This window comes from Macrobrachium nipponense, chromosome 31 (genome assembly GCF_015104395.2).
Source record: "Macrobrachium nipponense isolate FS-2020 chromosome 31, ASM1510439v2, whole genome shotgun sequence".
In the NCBI taxonomy this organism is placed as follows: Eukaryota; Metazoa; Arthropoda; class Malacostraca; order Decapoda; family Palaemonidae; genus Macrobrachium; species Macrobrachium nipponense.
Window position 1 is genome coordinate 15,772,010 of NC_061093.1, and position 13,378 is coordinate 15,785,387.

Below are 13,378 nucleotides of genomic sequence, written 5' to 3' on the forward strand. Positions count from 1 at the left end.
CAGTGATAAGATAATGTCGTGCGTAGTTCATCACGGCAATACCTGGCGTAGTCCACCGTCTCTGCTACCAGGTACTCCAGCAATTCCGCGTAAGGAAAAGCTGAACAAAACCCAGAGCAGTCAGGGGAACAGGTACGGTGAGCCCAGGATTTGCCGTAAATGGATGCATGGTAGGTGGTGTGGGGTCCTCTGTCCACCCATCGTCGCTCTCGGACGACCCTAGGCTAGCACGACTATCCGACCTTCTACGTGCCCCTGCGCGCTCGCGCGCGGGCACGATTTCCCACACGAACCCCCCTCACTGGCCCATCTCCCTCACTCAAGCCTTCGCTTTCTGTATCATCATCGCCAACAAAACTTGATCCTAAATCATCGTCCTCCCCCTCCTCAGATTCCCCCTCATAAGCACTATAACTACTAAATTCTAGTTCACTTTCGGGATGTGACCCTCGAACGGACATTGGGGGCAAATAATCCTCGTCATCACTATGATCGGGAGTAATGTCCTCGTCACTGGATGACCAACCGCCATCAAAATGAGGACTTGCCAAATGCTCTCGATCGAGCTCCGATAAATAATCGTCAATGTCTCTTGGTTTGAGCCCTCCCAAATTCCTACGAATGCCCCTAAGGATGGCACGATGTTTCCTTGGGGTTACTAACGGCAAATGAGACACATTCGAAGCACTTTCATCGACACGTGGTCGCACAGAACGGCGTTGAGGAGCGAGGTCAGGTTGGGTGCTGGGTCCTTCGCCAGCATCCAAGTCCAAAACTCTTCTAACACGATCCCTTCCGACGGGTAAAACACGCCTTTCGCGTGTCATACGACGGTCAGACATCTCTATGAACGTTCTGTACCAACACAAATGTTCAAAGTCTCGCACAAGCTCAGTCAAACACGATTGCGGCAAAAGATCGCTGACGGATGATGCTACGATGATGCTGGCTGGAGCGAGAAGGAAGGATTCCGCGCATGCGCACTTGGGTCACGCTTCAAAACAAAACAAGGCCTTGATCCGTGATCTCCCAGCATCCCCCAAGGCGCGTGATTCAAAAGTTTTCTGCTGGTAGGCCTATAAGTATTTTTCCGCGAATTTTAAAAAAAACTTTTTTGAGTCGACGTATGGTACGTCCAATCGGCATACGGGAGACATTTTGACTCGACGTTTAATACGTCCAATCGGCGTAAGAGGGTTAAGGGTCAGCGGCAATGGTGTATCTACACCCTTATCACTTATTCTTGCCCTTTATTGTAAGGGCGTGACAGTTTATTTATTTGACATTTACACTTGCGCTTTGAAAAATTTACCAGGAAGAAACTTCAGTTGTTTGCTCTTTGTTTTTTCTATCCTGGTATTCCCCCTTCTCCTCTGCCCTTTTCGCTGGCTTATCGGAAGAAGGGGGGGGGGGGGGGGGGGGGCAGACGCAAGTGGTGTTTATGTTTGAGGGATCTCCTCTCATTGCGAAAGGAGTGTCCTTTTTAATAATTTTCTTTTTTCTGCAGGCTAACAGTGAGCGATAGTAGAAGACAGCATTGGATGGTTGGATAGCTCTTCGCATTGGCTATCCTAACCCTCTGAATTAAACCTGTGACTTGTTAACATGCTTTGGCATTGGCCCTTGAGTTTGTGTACGGTTCCCCTGCTGAAAAAATATTATATTGATTTGCTCTGGTTATCCTGGAGTTTTGCCATTGGACAACATCTATGCAGCTGTTCTGTAATGACTATGCTTCATCCTTTAGAAGAAGTCTGTGGAAGCTGGTGAAGAAGAAGTCAAGGAAGGAGAGGTCTTGAAAAGTATCATTGTCTTTGTCTTTGTCTCCGTCATCTTCATCATCGTCTTACGCCTCCTCACCTCCCTCTTCGAAGGCTTCCCGTCCTAAGAAGACGAAGGTAGGTTCTCCGCCCCCTAAGAAGTCTTGCCATGAGACTTCTAAGGGTCTGCATCCTTCCCTTGGGGAGAAAGCAGTTGTCTCGCTCGTTGGCTTACTTGCTCCTTCGGGAGCAGGACCGTGATGCTGTCCCCAGGGTCTAGTGTCTTGGGAGCCTCAGAGTTCGAAGCAAGGTTCAATATTGTGTGTCTGGTACCAGGGGCATTGCTCATGGAACCAGGGCTGTGTCGGAGACTCATTCGTGAGTTGCTCTGAATGTACAGCCCTCCAAGGGGGGTTCATACTTCCACGGTCAGTGGTGGGGAGTCTTCTCTCCATTGTGATAGTGGTGTGGGGAGAGAGAAGGACTGAGCTGTGGCTCAGACCCACCTGCGAAGCCACGACTGGTGTTCGCCAGGTGACAGAGTCAGGACAAGGCATCTGGAGAAGCTAGGAGGAGTTCCTCCTTACAGCCCTCTTAGCACGAGGTTTTCGGCCTCAAAAAAGGCTGGGACGCAATATGAGAATGATGCAAGTTCTCGCCAGTCTGGTAGCTGCACTGCTGCTAGAAGTGGCGCTGCTACAGACCAACAAGAAGCTTTGCATTCTTCTTGGGAAAGCATCTTGCCAAGGTAACCACGCTTTCCGAGATCCATGTAGCTGTTACCATCCCTAGGTTGCAATGTGTGGCTTATTCCTTTTGACAGCACCACTGTGAGAAGGAATGAGAGTATCTGATCCTCCTCTCCTATTCCTTCTACTTCTTCGGGTGACACCAGAAGCGGTGAGGGCGAGGTGAATAGGAGGAATCCTGCAGAGTGTCCTCTTTAGGATTCAGCATCAGTGGCCTATGTTCCTGGTGGGGTCTTAGGGTCCCACCGGATTTAGCCCACATCATTGAGGAAGGACCTTCTGTCAATGACAGAGTGACTTCTCACTGTCTTGACACTTGATGATCCAATTCTCAGGATTCGAACACCTGGAGAATGTGTTCTCCCTGGCTCTTTCTCTCCTTTTGGGCAGGTTCCAATCTGCAGTCCCTGTGGGGTCTTGTGTTTTGGTAGCCTTGATTGCATATTATGTTGAATTGCATTCTTAATCCAGTCTTAGATGCTCTTGTATAGGATTGGTTTTTATGCCTGTTTCTCTTCGATTTCTATGGAAGTTGAAGAGGGTCCCGTCCCCGAGGATCGTTACATGAAATTTGGGAGTCTTGCCAGCACTTGAATTCCTTGGGATTTCTGGCACTGTCAGTGTTTTGCTCTTCTATGATTTCCAAACACTTTGGCAAGACAGAAGTTCCCAATTATTGTTATTATACAAGAATCGGGAGTCTCTCTGAGCACTTTAATTCCTTGGAATTTTTGGCATTCTCAGTGTGTTTTGGTTTTCTGTGATTTCCAAACGCTTGGGCAAGATGAGCATTCCCGTTAATTGTTAATTCAAGAATTTGGAACCCAGCGCTGGGATCCTTGGTTTTGCTGGCACTTGCTGAGTGCTTGGCTTCATCATGTTGCTGAGCACCAGGAGGCTCGCCTTATTATTGTTTTAAAATAGTTAGGAATCTCGCCAAGAGCGGGAATTCTTATGAATTCTAGCACTGGCTGAGAGCTCATTCTCATGAGCATGTACTTGGATAGCAAGGCGAGCCTTTACCAGTACAGAAGAGTTCGCTCCTCAGTCTGGTTTGGGTTCTATGCAAAGCTTGGTACTGCAGTCCAATATCTTAGTGCAGTGCATGGTCAAGTCCTGTCCTCATGTCTTGGACCCTAGGGTCTGAACACGTAGGACAGCAAACAGTCCCTCTTTCTTCTCTTAAGAGCTTCGGCCCCAAAGGAGAAGAGTTAATTGGGAAGAAGTTATAGTTATTTGCTGACAATTACCACCCATAATTATGTGGTGGTGGTCTGCTCAGCTCACTCGACTCTGCTCGGCAGACCCAGCTCTGCCAAGTCGAGTACTGGACTCTGCTGAACGGACTCTGCTCTTAATCAGTGTGGTTCCTTGCTACGGCATAGCACCCTCCTTTACTGTGTTGCAGTCCTGGTCTCATCCTGTCAGACTATTGAGTTCCACAGAAGGGGGTCATTGTGTTCGTCGTCTGACGCCTCCTTACCTCCCTCTTTGAAGGCTTCCTGGGTTAAGAAGAGGAAGATATCTTCTCTGCCACTAAGAAGTCTCGACTTAGGACTTCTAAGGGTCTGCATCCTCTCCCAGGGACTCAGGACTTCAAAGGGTCTACATCCTTTCCCCGGGGAGAGAGCAGATATCTCTCTCATCAGCTCACCTGCTCCTTCGGGAGCAGGAACCGTGATGCTGTCCCCAGGATCTAGTGTCTTGAGAGCCCCAGGAGTTCAGACCCAGGTTTGTTCTCCTGTCTCTGGTTCCAGTGGTACTGGAACCCGAGCTGTGTTGAGTACTTGTTCCCGAGTCTCTCCAAATGCATGACTTCCAAAGGGAGCCATACACCCACAGTCATTGGTGAGGAGTCTTCTCTCAATTGTGACAGTGGCACAGGGCAAGAGAAGGGACCGAGTTGCCTTGGTGACTCGGACACAACTGTGAAATCCAAGAATGGCTCTTCCTCAGGTGCCAAGGTCTATGTCACTGTCCCTTGGGACAAAGAATCTGGGTAAGCTAGGAGGAGGTTCTCTGATTAGTCCTCTTCGTGGTGTTCGATCAAGGAGAAATCAGATGCTTAGCAAGACGTGGTAAGTTCTCGCCAACTTTTGGCATAATTAACTCTGCTCAACTCTCTCTCGTTGAAGTAACAAGATGCCGTGAAGTACTGTTGCCTAGTTCCTGCAGGTTCTTCTGGTCACAGCATACTTGTCACAGTTTCAGTTTTCTGGGTACCAGCTTGAAGAGCCCCAATATAATGGGTTAAATTTCAGGATTAAACTGGCCCAAGAGTCCCCTAAGATTTTCGGTATGATCCTAAATGGTTGTTTTGGTAAAATATGGTCTGTTACTGTGTGTCAAGCCATGAAAACCAGATTGGAAAAGTAATTTATTTTCTCTCAACAAAAAAATTTAAAAAAAGGACATTTCAAATCAAAGAGAGTATTATTGTACAAGTGAAATCCTTCTGTATAAAATACTAGTTCTTTATTAAACAATTAAAACAAAACTTAATAAGGTTCAATAAGTAACGAAAAAGAGCACTGGTGCACAATATTTAAATAGCCATTACTTGCTCAAGAATGCTTATCTAGAACATTTAAAATTAAATGACTCAGGTTCATGACATATCAATTTAAACACAAAATATTCGGTGTCCAAGTTTCAAAGTTCCAGCTCTTGAATAGTAAGCTCACCTGAATGGCAAGCTTCTACACCCGTGGGGAAGAACCAGTTGACAGTTAGCAGTGGAATGAAATACTGACACACCTCATGTACAACAAAACCAAAAAATTTTTTTAACAGAAAATTAACAAAATAAAATTTCAGATAACCTTTGAGTCTCACTTTCAACTCATTACATTCGTTAGTGCAAACGAAACCAGTTGTAGGAAGAATGCTTCGTTTGGTGAGTGAGAACCTCTGCTCTCCCTTCAGAAAGTGTTTTTGCTGAGGTGAATACGTTTTCCTACTCTGTGCATTGCTATCATCACTGCAAGTTGAGAGAAGGATGGGCAAGAAGTCAATCCTCCTCTTGTTTATTCCCCTCTACTTTCTGGGATACACCGGGAGGAGCGAGGGAATAAGAGGAACTCTACGTAGTATACTCACCAGAGTTCAAATACGAGAGTGCTCCTGGTTCAATCTGAGGATCTCGTGGAACATACGTTCAATCAGTTCAGGATGGATTTCACCTAGAATTTTGAACTCTACCTCTTCAGTGGTCCCGTTTTTGGGAACTACAAGTTTGGCATGAACTAGTCGTCTTTGGCATCCTTTTATCACGTTTGAACTCCACCTCTCCAGTGTTCCCGTTTTTGGGAACTACCAGTTTGGCATGAACTAGTCATCTTTGGCATCCTTTTATCACCGTAAACCTCCCTTCTGGACAGTTTCACCTTCGCTCTTTTCATCAGAGAATGAAGGACTGGTTTAAGTTCTTATTCTTTTTCTCTCTTGAAGTGAAGAAGAATTAGGCCGGTGCTCGATTAAGAAAAGCCTACGAATATACTTGTATATTCTCCTTGCAACATGTATATGTTATCAGTTGCACTGTCCGAGTAATAGGCACATACTACCTGTAAGTTAATTCTTCTTGTTTTAACCGAGACAAATAGTACCTTCTCTTAATTAACTTGAAACTCTTTGGGCCTCCAAAGAGTTTCTGGTTTTGATTTTGAGATGCCTAGTGGTATATTGTTTGACATCAACACATGGTTGGCATTATCACTGAACAAGAGGGTTTCTTTCCCTCTTTGTCTCGGTTAACATGCAGGTGCTCAAGTGTATCTGAAGTTCACTCGATAGCTCTGTAAGCCAAACACATTCTGGCATGGAATGTACTACCAGGCAACTCAGGGGCAGATTACTGCCTTCTCACTGAGATATCATTTGTCTTGGTATTGTTTCTCCTCTGTCAAGGGTTAACTGCTAAATACTAATTCGAATCTTTCTGCCCGGCCATCACAGACTTAGGTCTCTGGTTGTCTCGGAGTTCTTGCGTATGGTTCATGTCTTGTGCTTTACATTTGCCATTGCAAGAATTACCAAACAGAGATATATCTCATTAGGCACATTATCATCTCTCTGTCAGGGTAAAGAGAAGAGTTCTTCCCTGAACAAACCTTTGCAGTGTCAAGAAGTGGTTCGTGCAGGCAGTACATACGTGTTTTACACGGCTAAAGATTTCCAGCCTTCATTGCAAGCACAATCTTTTTTGTTGAACAGCAATGAAATTAGCTGAAATTCTCTTTCAGTCCTCTGTAAATTTCAAGGATTAGAACCATCCTCTTGGGTTGGCGTCATTGACGGGACTTTTTTCTCTGTCAGAATAAAAAAAATTAACTTCTTTCCGATTCAACTGTGAAAGATGTGGGTACACACTCGCTCTAGTCTTTCACGCGACTAGTATTGTTTCTCCTCAGTTGAGATTCTACTGCTGATGTGAAACTTTTTCTCGGTACTATTGCCATCCCAGGGGCCTCAGGCCTCTTGATGGCCTTTGACTTTTTTTGGGACATGCAAGCCCTTATGAGAGTCATCAGACAGCTTTTGTTTTTCAAGACTACATCCCATCTCTATCCGGCAGTGGTGAAGAGGATTGACGTGTTGCATGGATCATCTTCAGTGTCATCCTTCAAAAAGCGGGTTTTCATGTCATGACTCCGTCTGAGATGTCGAATCATTCTGCATCTGTTATGATGGGTCTAATCCTTCATGATCCTCTGTGCCTTGGACTTTGTGTTTTATTTATCCAGATCAATCATAACTTTGTCCTGTTGATGCGTTGCTGGCTCTGAGACTCGACACCCTCCATTGGATGTCGATTTCCTTTTCCACTACAGGCTTGCCAATGGAGAAGTGTCTGAGGACATGGCTTCCTTCGAGTCTTGTGAGATTGCGAGCTTCATCTCTGCAGATAGCTACGTCACCTGTACGCTCTTCCTGAGAGCGCACAGTGCCAGTGGCTTGGTCGTTTCATTGCACTGAAAAATATGTTGGACTGGAAGATAGATATAGTCCCATGAAGATCACATTATATCTTTCTTCCTTTGGGTAGTTACCCACAGGTCCTTGGAATAACTTTTCCTTAGACATGTAGTGGATACTCAACAAGTGTTTGTTTACCCGGCTCCTTCAAGGAGACAAGTTGCATCTCTCGCCTATGGTGTGCAGTTCTAGAGGTAAGGATGCAATAGTGACTGGTCTCTCCTCCTTCCCCTCCCTGTCCTTCTCTTCCTTTGGGTTGAGAATAGGACTCAACTTTTACTGTCTAGTCAGGTGTTTGATGCGGTAAGCTTACACATCTAGTTTCCTTTCTATTTTTTTATCAGAATCATAGATGCAATCCCACTCCTTCCTCTAGAAAGGAGAGGAAGGAGATGCCGGCAGTAAGGCAGGAATGCCTTATATCTTTGCCTTAATGCCTCTGACTGTTTATATTTTTCACTGCTTTTTTGTATGAGTTACAATTCCTCCTTATTTCGAAAAGGCCCAGAGGTCTGACTTTTAATCTTTCAGTTCTTAGACTCTGATCAGTGTGTCAGAGGCAGGGCACTCCTTGCTCTTTTGACCAGGAGAAATTGCCCAGGTGTGCTGAACTCCAGTCAGTTCTAGAGACTCACTCAGATTCCTCCCGCCAACTAGTGAATCTTCCTATTGTAAAAGACCGAGGATTGTATATCATATAGGAACAAATAAAAATTTTTGAAAGTAAATTGTATTTTTTGTAATTATACGAACCTGAGGTCCTTTACAGTAATTTCCAACCTCATACCACCCCTCAATCTGAAACATGGGCCAAAAGTAAATTGGAGTGTTTATGTCTGGGCAGGCAGAGAGACGGGCGGTAGTTACTGCCTAATCACCTTGTTAAAGAATTTAACAGTGGTAATCCCTTCTACACCGCTTGTAATTCCTAATGTAAAGGACCTCAGATTTCTGTAGTTAGGAAGAATACAATTTAGTTTCAAAAATTTTGATTTTTAAAACAGTACTTCATTCATGTGCAGTTCAGATTCTTGACTAAAATCTTACAAAAAATAAGACTGGAATTAACTTCTTATTAGAAATTTTAGTGTACTATTACTATAATGGTAACTAGCAGCTCAGATGGTTTTTCTTTTAATTTTCAGATCGCAATGAGAATATGCCAACCCTTGACCATTTTATGAAAATTCCTCGTGATTTAAAGAGAAATGTCTTTTTTAAGGTAGGAAACATTTCTTGAGTTCATAAATACAATACAGTGCACTTGGGATGTGCAGAATTAGAAGTTATGTCAATCTATGAATTATTCTCTTTAGCTTCGTTATGTCAAACTGTGGGATTTTTTATTTATTTATTTTTTTTTTTTTTTGCCACTTGACCGGTCTTGACAATCTATATTCTTTTATGTCATTTTGCAGAGCGTCAAACAAGGTGATATTTTGGTGGTTAGAGTGGATATGCACAAAGAAACAAGCCATCTAGTGACCATTCTAGCAAGGTTAGGTAATACTCCCCGAGATTTTAGTGGTGCTAACATCAAAGTAAGTATATTTTGCTTATATAGCCTTGTTTTCAACATTTACATTATACGTACTGTACTTTGGTATTATGATCAAACATTTATCTTGAAATTGTTATGTGTCTACAAAGGAATGTGGAATGGAGGGGAATTCCTTAGCAATTTTTATTACTGAAGAAAGCTGAGATGATTTGTGTTAATAACCATGACATATTGAAAAACAATATTGTTCATATGCGGAACAAACCTTCGGTCTTAACAATAGGATAATCTTCAAGCACCGGCTGGAAATCATTTAAAACAATCAAAGATTGTAAAGCAAGGAATCTGTGGCATTTGGAAACTCATTCGTATCGAGGTGGAAGCTGGTCACTGACTGGGCTTGGTACCATGTACTAATGCGTCAGTTTTTCTTTGACCACTTTGGAGAGTAGTTTTGCTTATGCGCTCTCCTTCCGAAGCCAGTTTATTTTTGCTTTTTATTTGGAATGAATCTTACCCACTGGTAAGTTAGCTTATATCTTTGTGCCATTAGGTGTGATCGGCATTCAATTCAAAATAAAACAAAATAATGATTGGCAAACCTCTAAGTCTGTCTCTTGAATCACCTGATTCCCGCCAGGAGGTAGCTAAATCCTTAACAGAGAAGGCAACCCAAGATCTTCTCACACATTCGGCTAAGAAGACCCCTTCAATTTTACCTGAAGGAGAGATGGGATTGGAAGTCTCAAGAACTAGGAGAGACTTTTCCAATATCGAAGAAAATCAAGGAGAATCTCCTCTGGTGGTTAGATCCACAGAAGCTAAGCAAGGGGATCTCGCTTCACTTAAAGAACCCCCGCCTAGCGTTATTTGCAGACGCTTCAGATTCGGGATGGGGAGCAACATTAGGTTCGAGAGAAGTGTCAGGCACCTGGGAAGGAGAACAGGTGTCCTGGCACATAAACAAGAAAGAATTAACAGCCATTCATCTGGCTCTCGTTCATTTCGAGGAGCAGGTTTCAGGTCTCGTGATTCAAGTTCACTCGGACAATACAACAGCCCTAGCATATATAAAGAAACAGGGGGGGACGCATTCCTTCTCCCTGTATGAGTCAGGGAAGGATCTGCTGATATGGGCTCAAGAAAGGAAAATCTCTCTCCTCACAAGGTTTGTGCAGGGAGAGAGAAACGTCCGTGCGGATCTTTTAAGCAGAAAAGACCAAGTCCTACCCACGGAATGGACCCTCATTCTTCAAGTGTGCCAACAACTGTGGCAATTGTGGGGGAGACCGAACGTAGACCTGTTCGCTACCAACAAGAACTACAGGCTAGAAAATTATTGCTCCCCAATCTCGGATCCTCAAGCAGTAGCCATAGACAGCTTTCTGCTAGACTGGGCAGGTTTAGACACTTACGCCTTCCCCCCTTTCAAGATAGTAGGGGAAGTGTTAAGGAAGTTCGCCTGCTCAGAGGGAACAAGAATATGACTAATCGCTCCCTTCTGGCCAGCTCTAGATTGGTTCACAGAGGTACTGGATTGGATAGTGGATTTTCCCAGATCGCTTCCACTAAGGAGCGATCTTCTCAAACAGCCCCACTTCGAAAGATTTCACAAGAACCTCCCCGCGCTAAGTCTGACTGCGTTCAGACTATCGAAGGACTCGTCAGAGCAAGGGGCTTTTCGCGCGAAGTTGCGAAGGCTATCGCAAGAGCCGGGAGCGATTCCACCTCTAAAGTGTATCAGTCGAAGTGGGAGGTTTTTAGAAGATGGTGTAAGACTAAGAAAATATCCTCTTCCAGTACCTCTGTAGCTAACATCGCCAATTTTCTTCTCTATTTGAAGAAGAATTGTAACCTGGCAGTGTCAACAGTGAAAGGTTACAGAAGCATGCTAGCCTCTGTTTTTAGGCATAGAGGCCTAGATCTAACTAATAATAAAGATCTTCATGACCTTATAAGGTCTTTTGAAACCACGAAAGACCAGAGGATTAGAAGGCCTAGCTGGAACTTGGATGTAGTCCTTAAGTTCCTCATGTCAGGAAAGTTTGTACCTTCTTATACAGCTTCATTTAAAGACTTAACGAGGAAGTCTTTATTTCTCTTCGTACTAGCAACAGCTAAGAGAGTTAGTGAGCTACAGGCTTTGGAAGGAAGAGTAGGTTTTAGAAAGGATTCAGCGTTTTGCTCCTTTAAACCACTCTTCTTAGCAAAGAACGAAAATCCTTCAAAACCATGGCCTAGAAACTTCGAGGTAAAAGGACTCTCTTCCCTAACGGGAAAAGAACTGGAGAGGACTTTGTGTCCTGTCAGGGCCCTCAAGTTCTACCTGAAACAAAAAGCCTTATTAGGAGGTACAGAAGAAAGTCTCTGGTGCTCTGTTAAAGATCCTAAGAGACCTATTTCTAAGAACGCCCTAACGTTCTTCATAAAGGATGTGATAAAAGAGGCTCACCTTGCATGCAGTCAAGAGCACCTCAAGATTCTCAGAGTAAGAGCATATGAAGTGAGAGCCATAGCTATGTCAATGGCCTTTCACAAAACTTGTTCTCTTCAGGCTCTTATAGAGTCAACATATTGGAGATGCAACTCTGTTTTCACCTCCAATTATTTAAGAGATGTGAAAATTACTTATGAAAAGTGCTTCGCTCTGGGAGCTTACGTTTCTGCGGATTCAGTGCTGGGAGAAGGAGCTGAGGCTAATTCTTCTTAACTTAGTTTAGTGTTAATTTGTTCTTTATGTTATTGGTGGTTGTTTTTATTGGTCGATTGTAAGAGGGAATAGGGGACCCTCTTGCAATTCATAGGTTATAACATTAATAATATGGTCAGGTGATCGGGATTGGCTTCAGTGCTCCTTACTTAGAGAAACCTAAAACTCTTTCATGTAAGAGGGCTAGTCCCCATTGATATGACATAGGTAAAGGCTCTACCATGTAAGTGGGTCAGCCCCCATTGGTACGATCCAGAGTAGGCTCTGTTGCGTAAGCGGGCTAGCCCCCATTGACACGATCCAAAGAGTTGTTCAGTCATAGGTCCATACCTCGCTGGAACTCTTGAGGCAGGCAGACTCATAGACAGTAATCATGAAGTCTTCTGCCCAATCAGGTAAGAACCATGGATTTTATATCCGAAAACATATGTTGTTTTTTCCCTGTTTTTTAATATATTTATTATATTTATGTTTAGCTGTCTCTTACCCTCCACCAAGGGTGCCAATCAGCTAAGTATATATCTACTGGGTAAGTTTTCATGTACAAAAATGATATTGTTAAGATACAATAAAGTTTTTACATACTTACCTGGCAGATATATACTTAGCTATAGACTCGGTCGTCCCGACAGAATTTCAAAACTCGTGGCGCACGCAACAGGTAGGTCAGGGGATCCACCATTCCCGCCGCTGGGTGGCGGGATCCGGAACCATTCCCGTTTTCTAAGCCAGATTTTCTCTTCCACCTGTCTCCTGAGGGAGGATGGGTGGGCCATTTATTGTATATATCTGCCAGGTAAGTATGTAAAAACTTTATTGTATCTTAACAATATCATTTTTGTACATGAAAACTTACCCAGTAGATATATACTTAGCTGATTGGCACCCTTGGTAGAGGGTAAGAGACAGCTAAACATAAATATAATAAATATATTAAAAAACAGGGAAAAAACAACATATGTTTTCGGATATAAAATCCATGGTTGTTACCTGATTGGGCAGAAGACTTCATGATTACTGTCTATGAGTCTGCCTGCCTCAAGAGTTCCAGCGAGGTATGGACCTATGACTGAACAACTCCTTACTTAGAGAAACCTAAAACTCTGTCATGTAAGAGGGCTAGTCCCCATTGATATGACATAGGTAAAGGCTCTACCATGTAAGTGGGTCAGCCCCCATTGGTACGATCCAGAGTAGGCTCTGTTGCGTAAGCGGGCTAGCCCCCATTGACACGATCCAAAGAGTTGTTCAGTCATAGGTCCATACCTCGCTGGAACTCTTGAGGCAGGCAGACTCATAGACAGTAATCATGAAGTCTTCTGCCCAATCAGGTAACAACCATGGATTTTATATCCGAAAACATATGTTGTTTTTTCCCTGTTTTTTAATATATTTATTATATTAATGTTTAGCTGTCTCTTACCCTCCACCAAGGGTGCCAATCAGCTAAGTATATATCTACTGGGTAAGTTTTCATGTACAAAAATGATATTGTTAAGATACAATAAAGTTTTTACATACTTACCTGGCAGATATATACGATAAATGGCCCACCCATCCTCCCTCAGGAGACAGGTGGAAGAGAAAATCTGGCTTAGAAAACGGGAATGGTTCCGGATCCCGCCACCCAGCGGCGGGAATGGTGGATCGCCTGACCTACCTGTCGCGTGCGCCACGAGTT

General features: G+C 43.7%; 1 protein-coding gene across 3 annotated transcripts in view; it reads left to right on the forward strand.

Moving 5' to 3' along the window:
- The window catches only part of LOC135206645 (tetratricopeptide repeat protein 14-like), a 273,980-nt gene that overhangs the window by 80,163 nt on the left and 180,439 nt on the right, over positions 1–13,378 (forward strand). For all 3 annotated transcript variants that reach the window (XM_064237996.1, XM_064237998.1, XM_064237997.1), the window contains exons 4-5: positions 8,632–8,708; positions 8,905–9,027. In XM_064237996.1, coding sequence (XP_064094066.1) covers positions 8,632–8,708; positions 8,905–9,027 — 200 coding nt within the window. The remainder of the gene's footprint in view (positions 1–8,631; positions 8,709–8,904; positions 9,028–13,378) is intronic.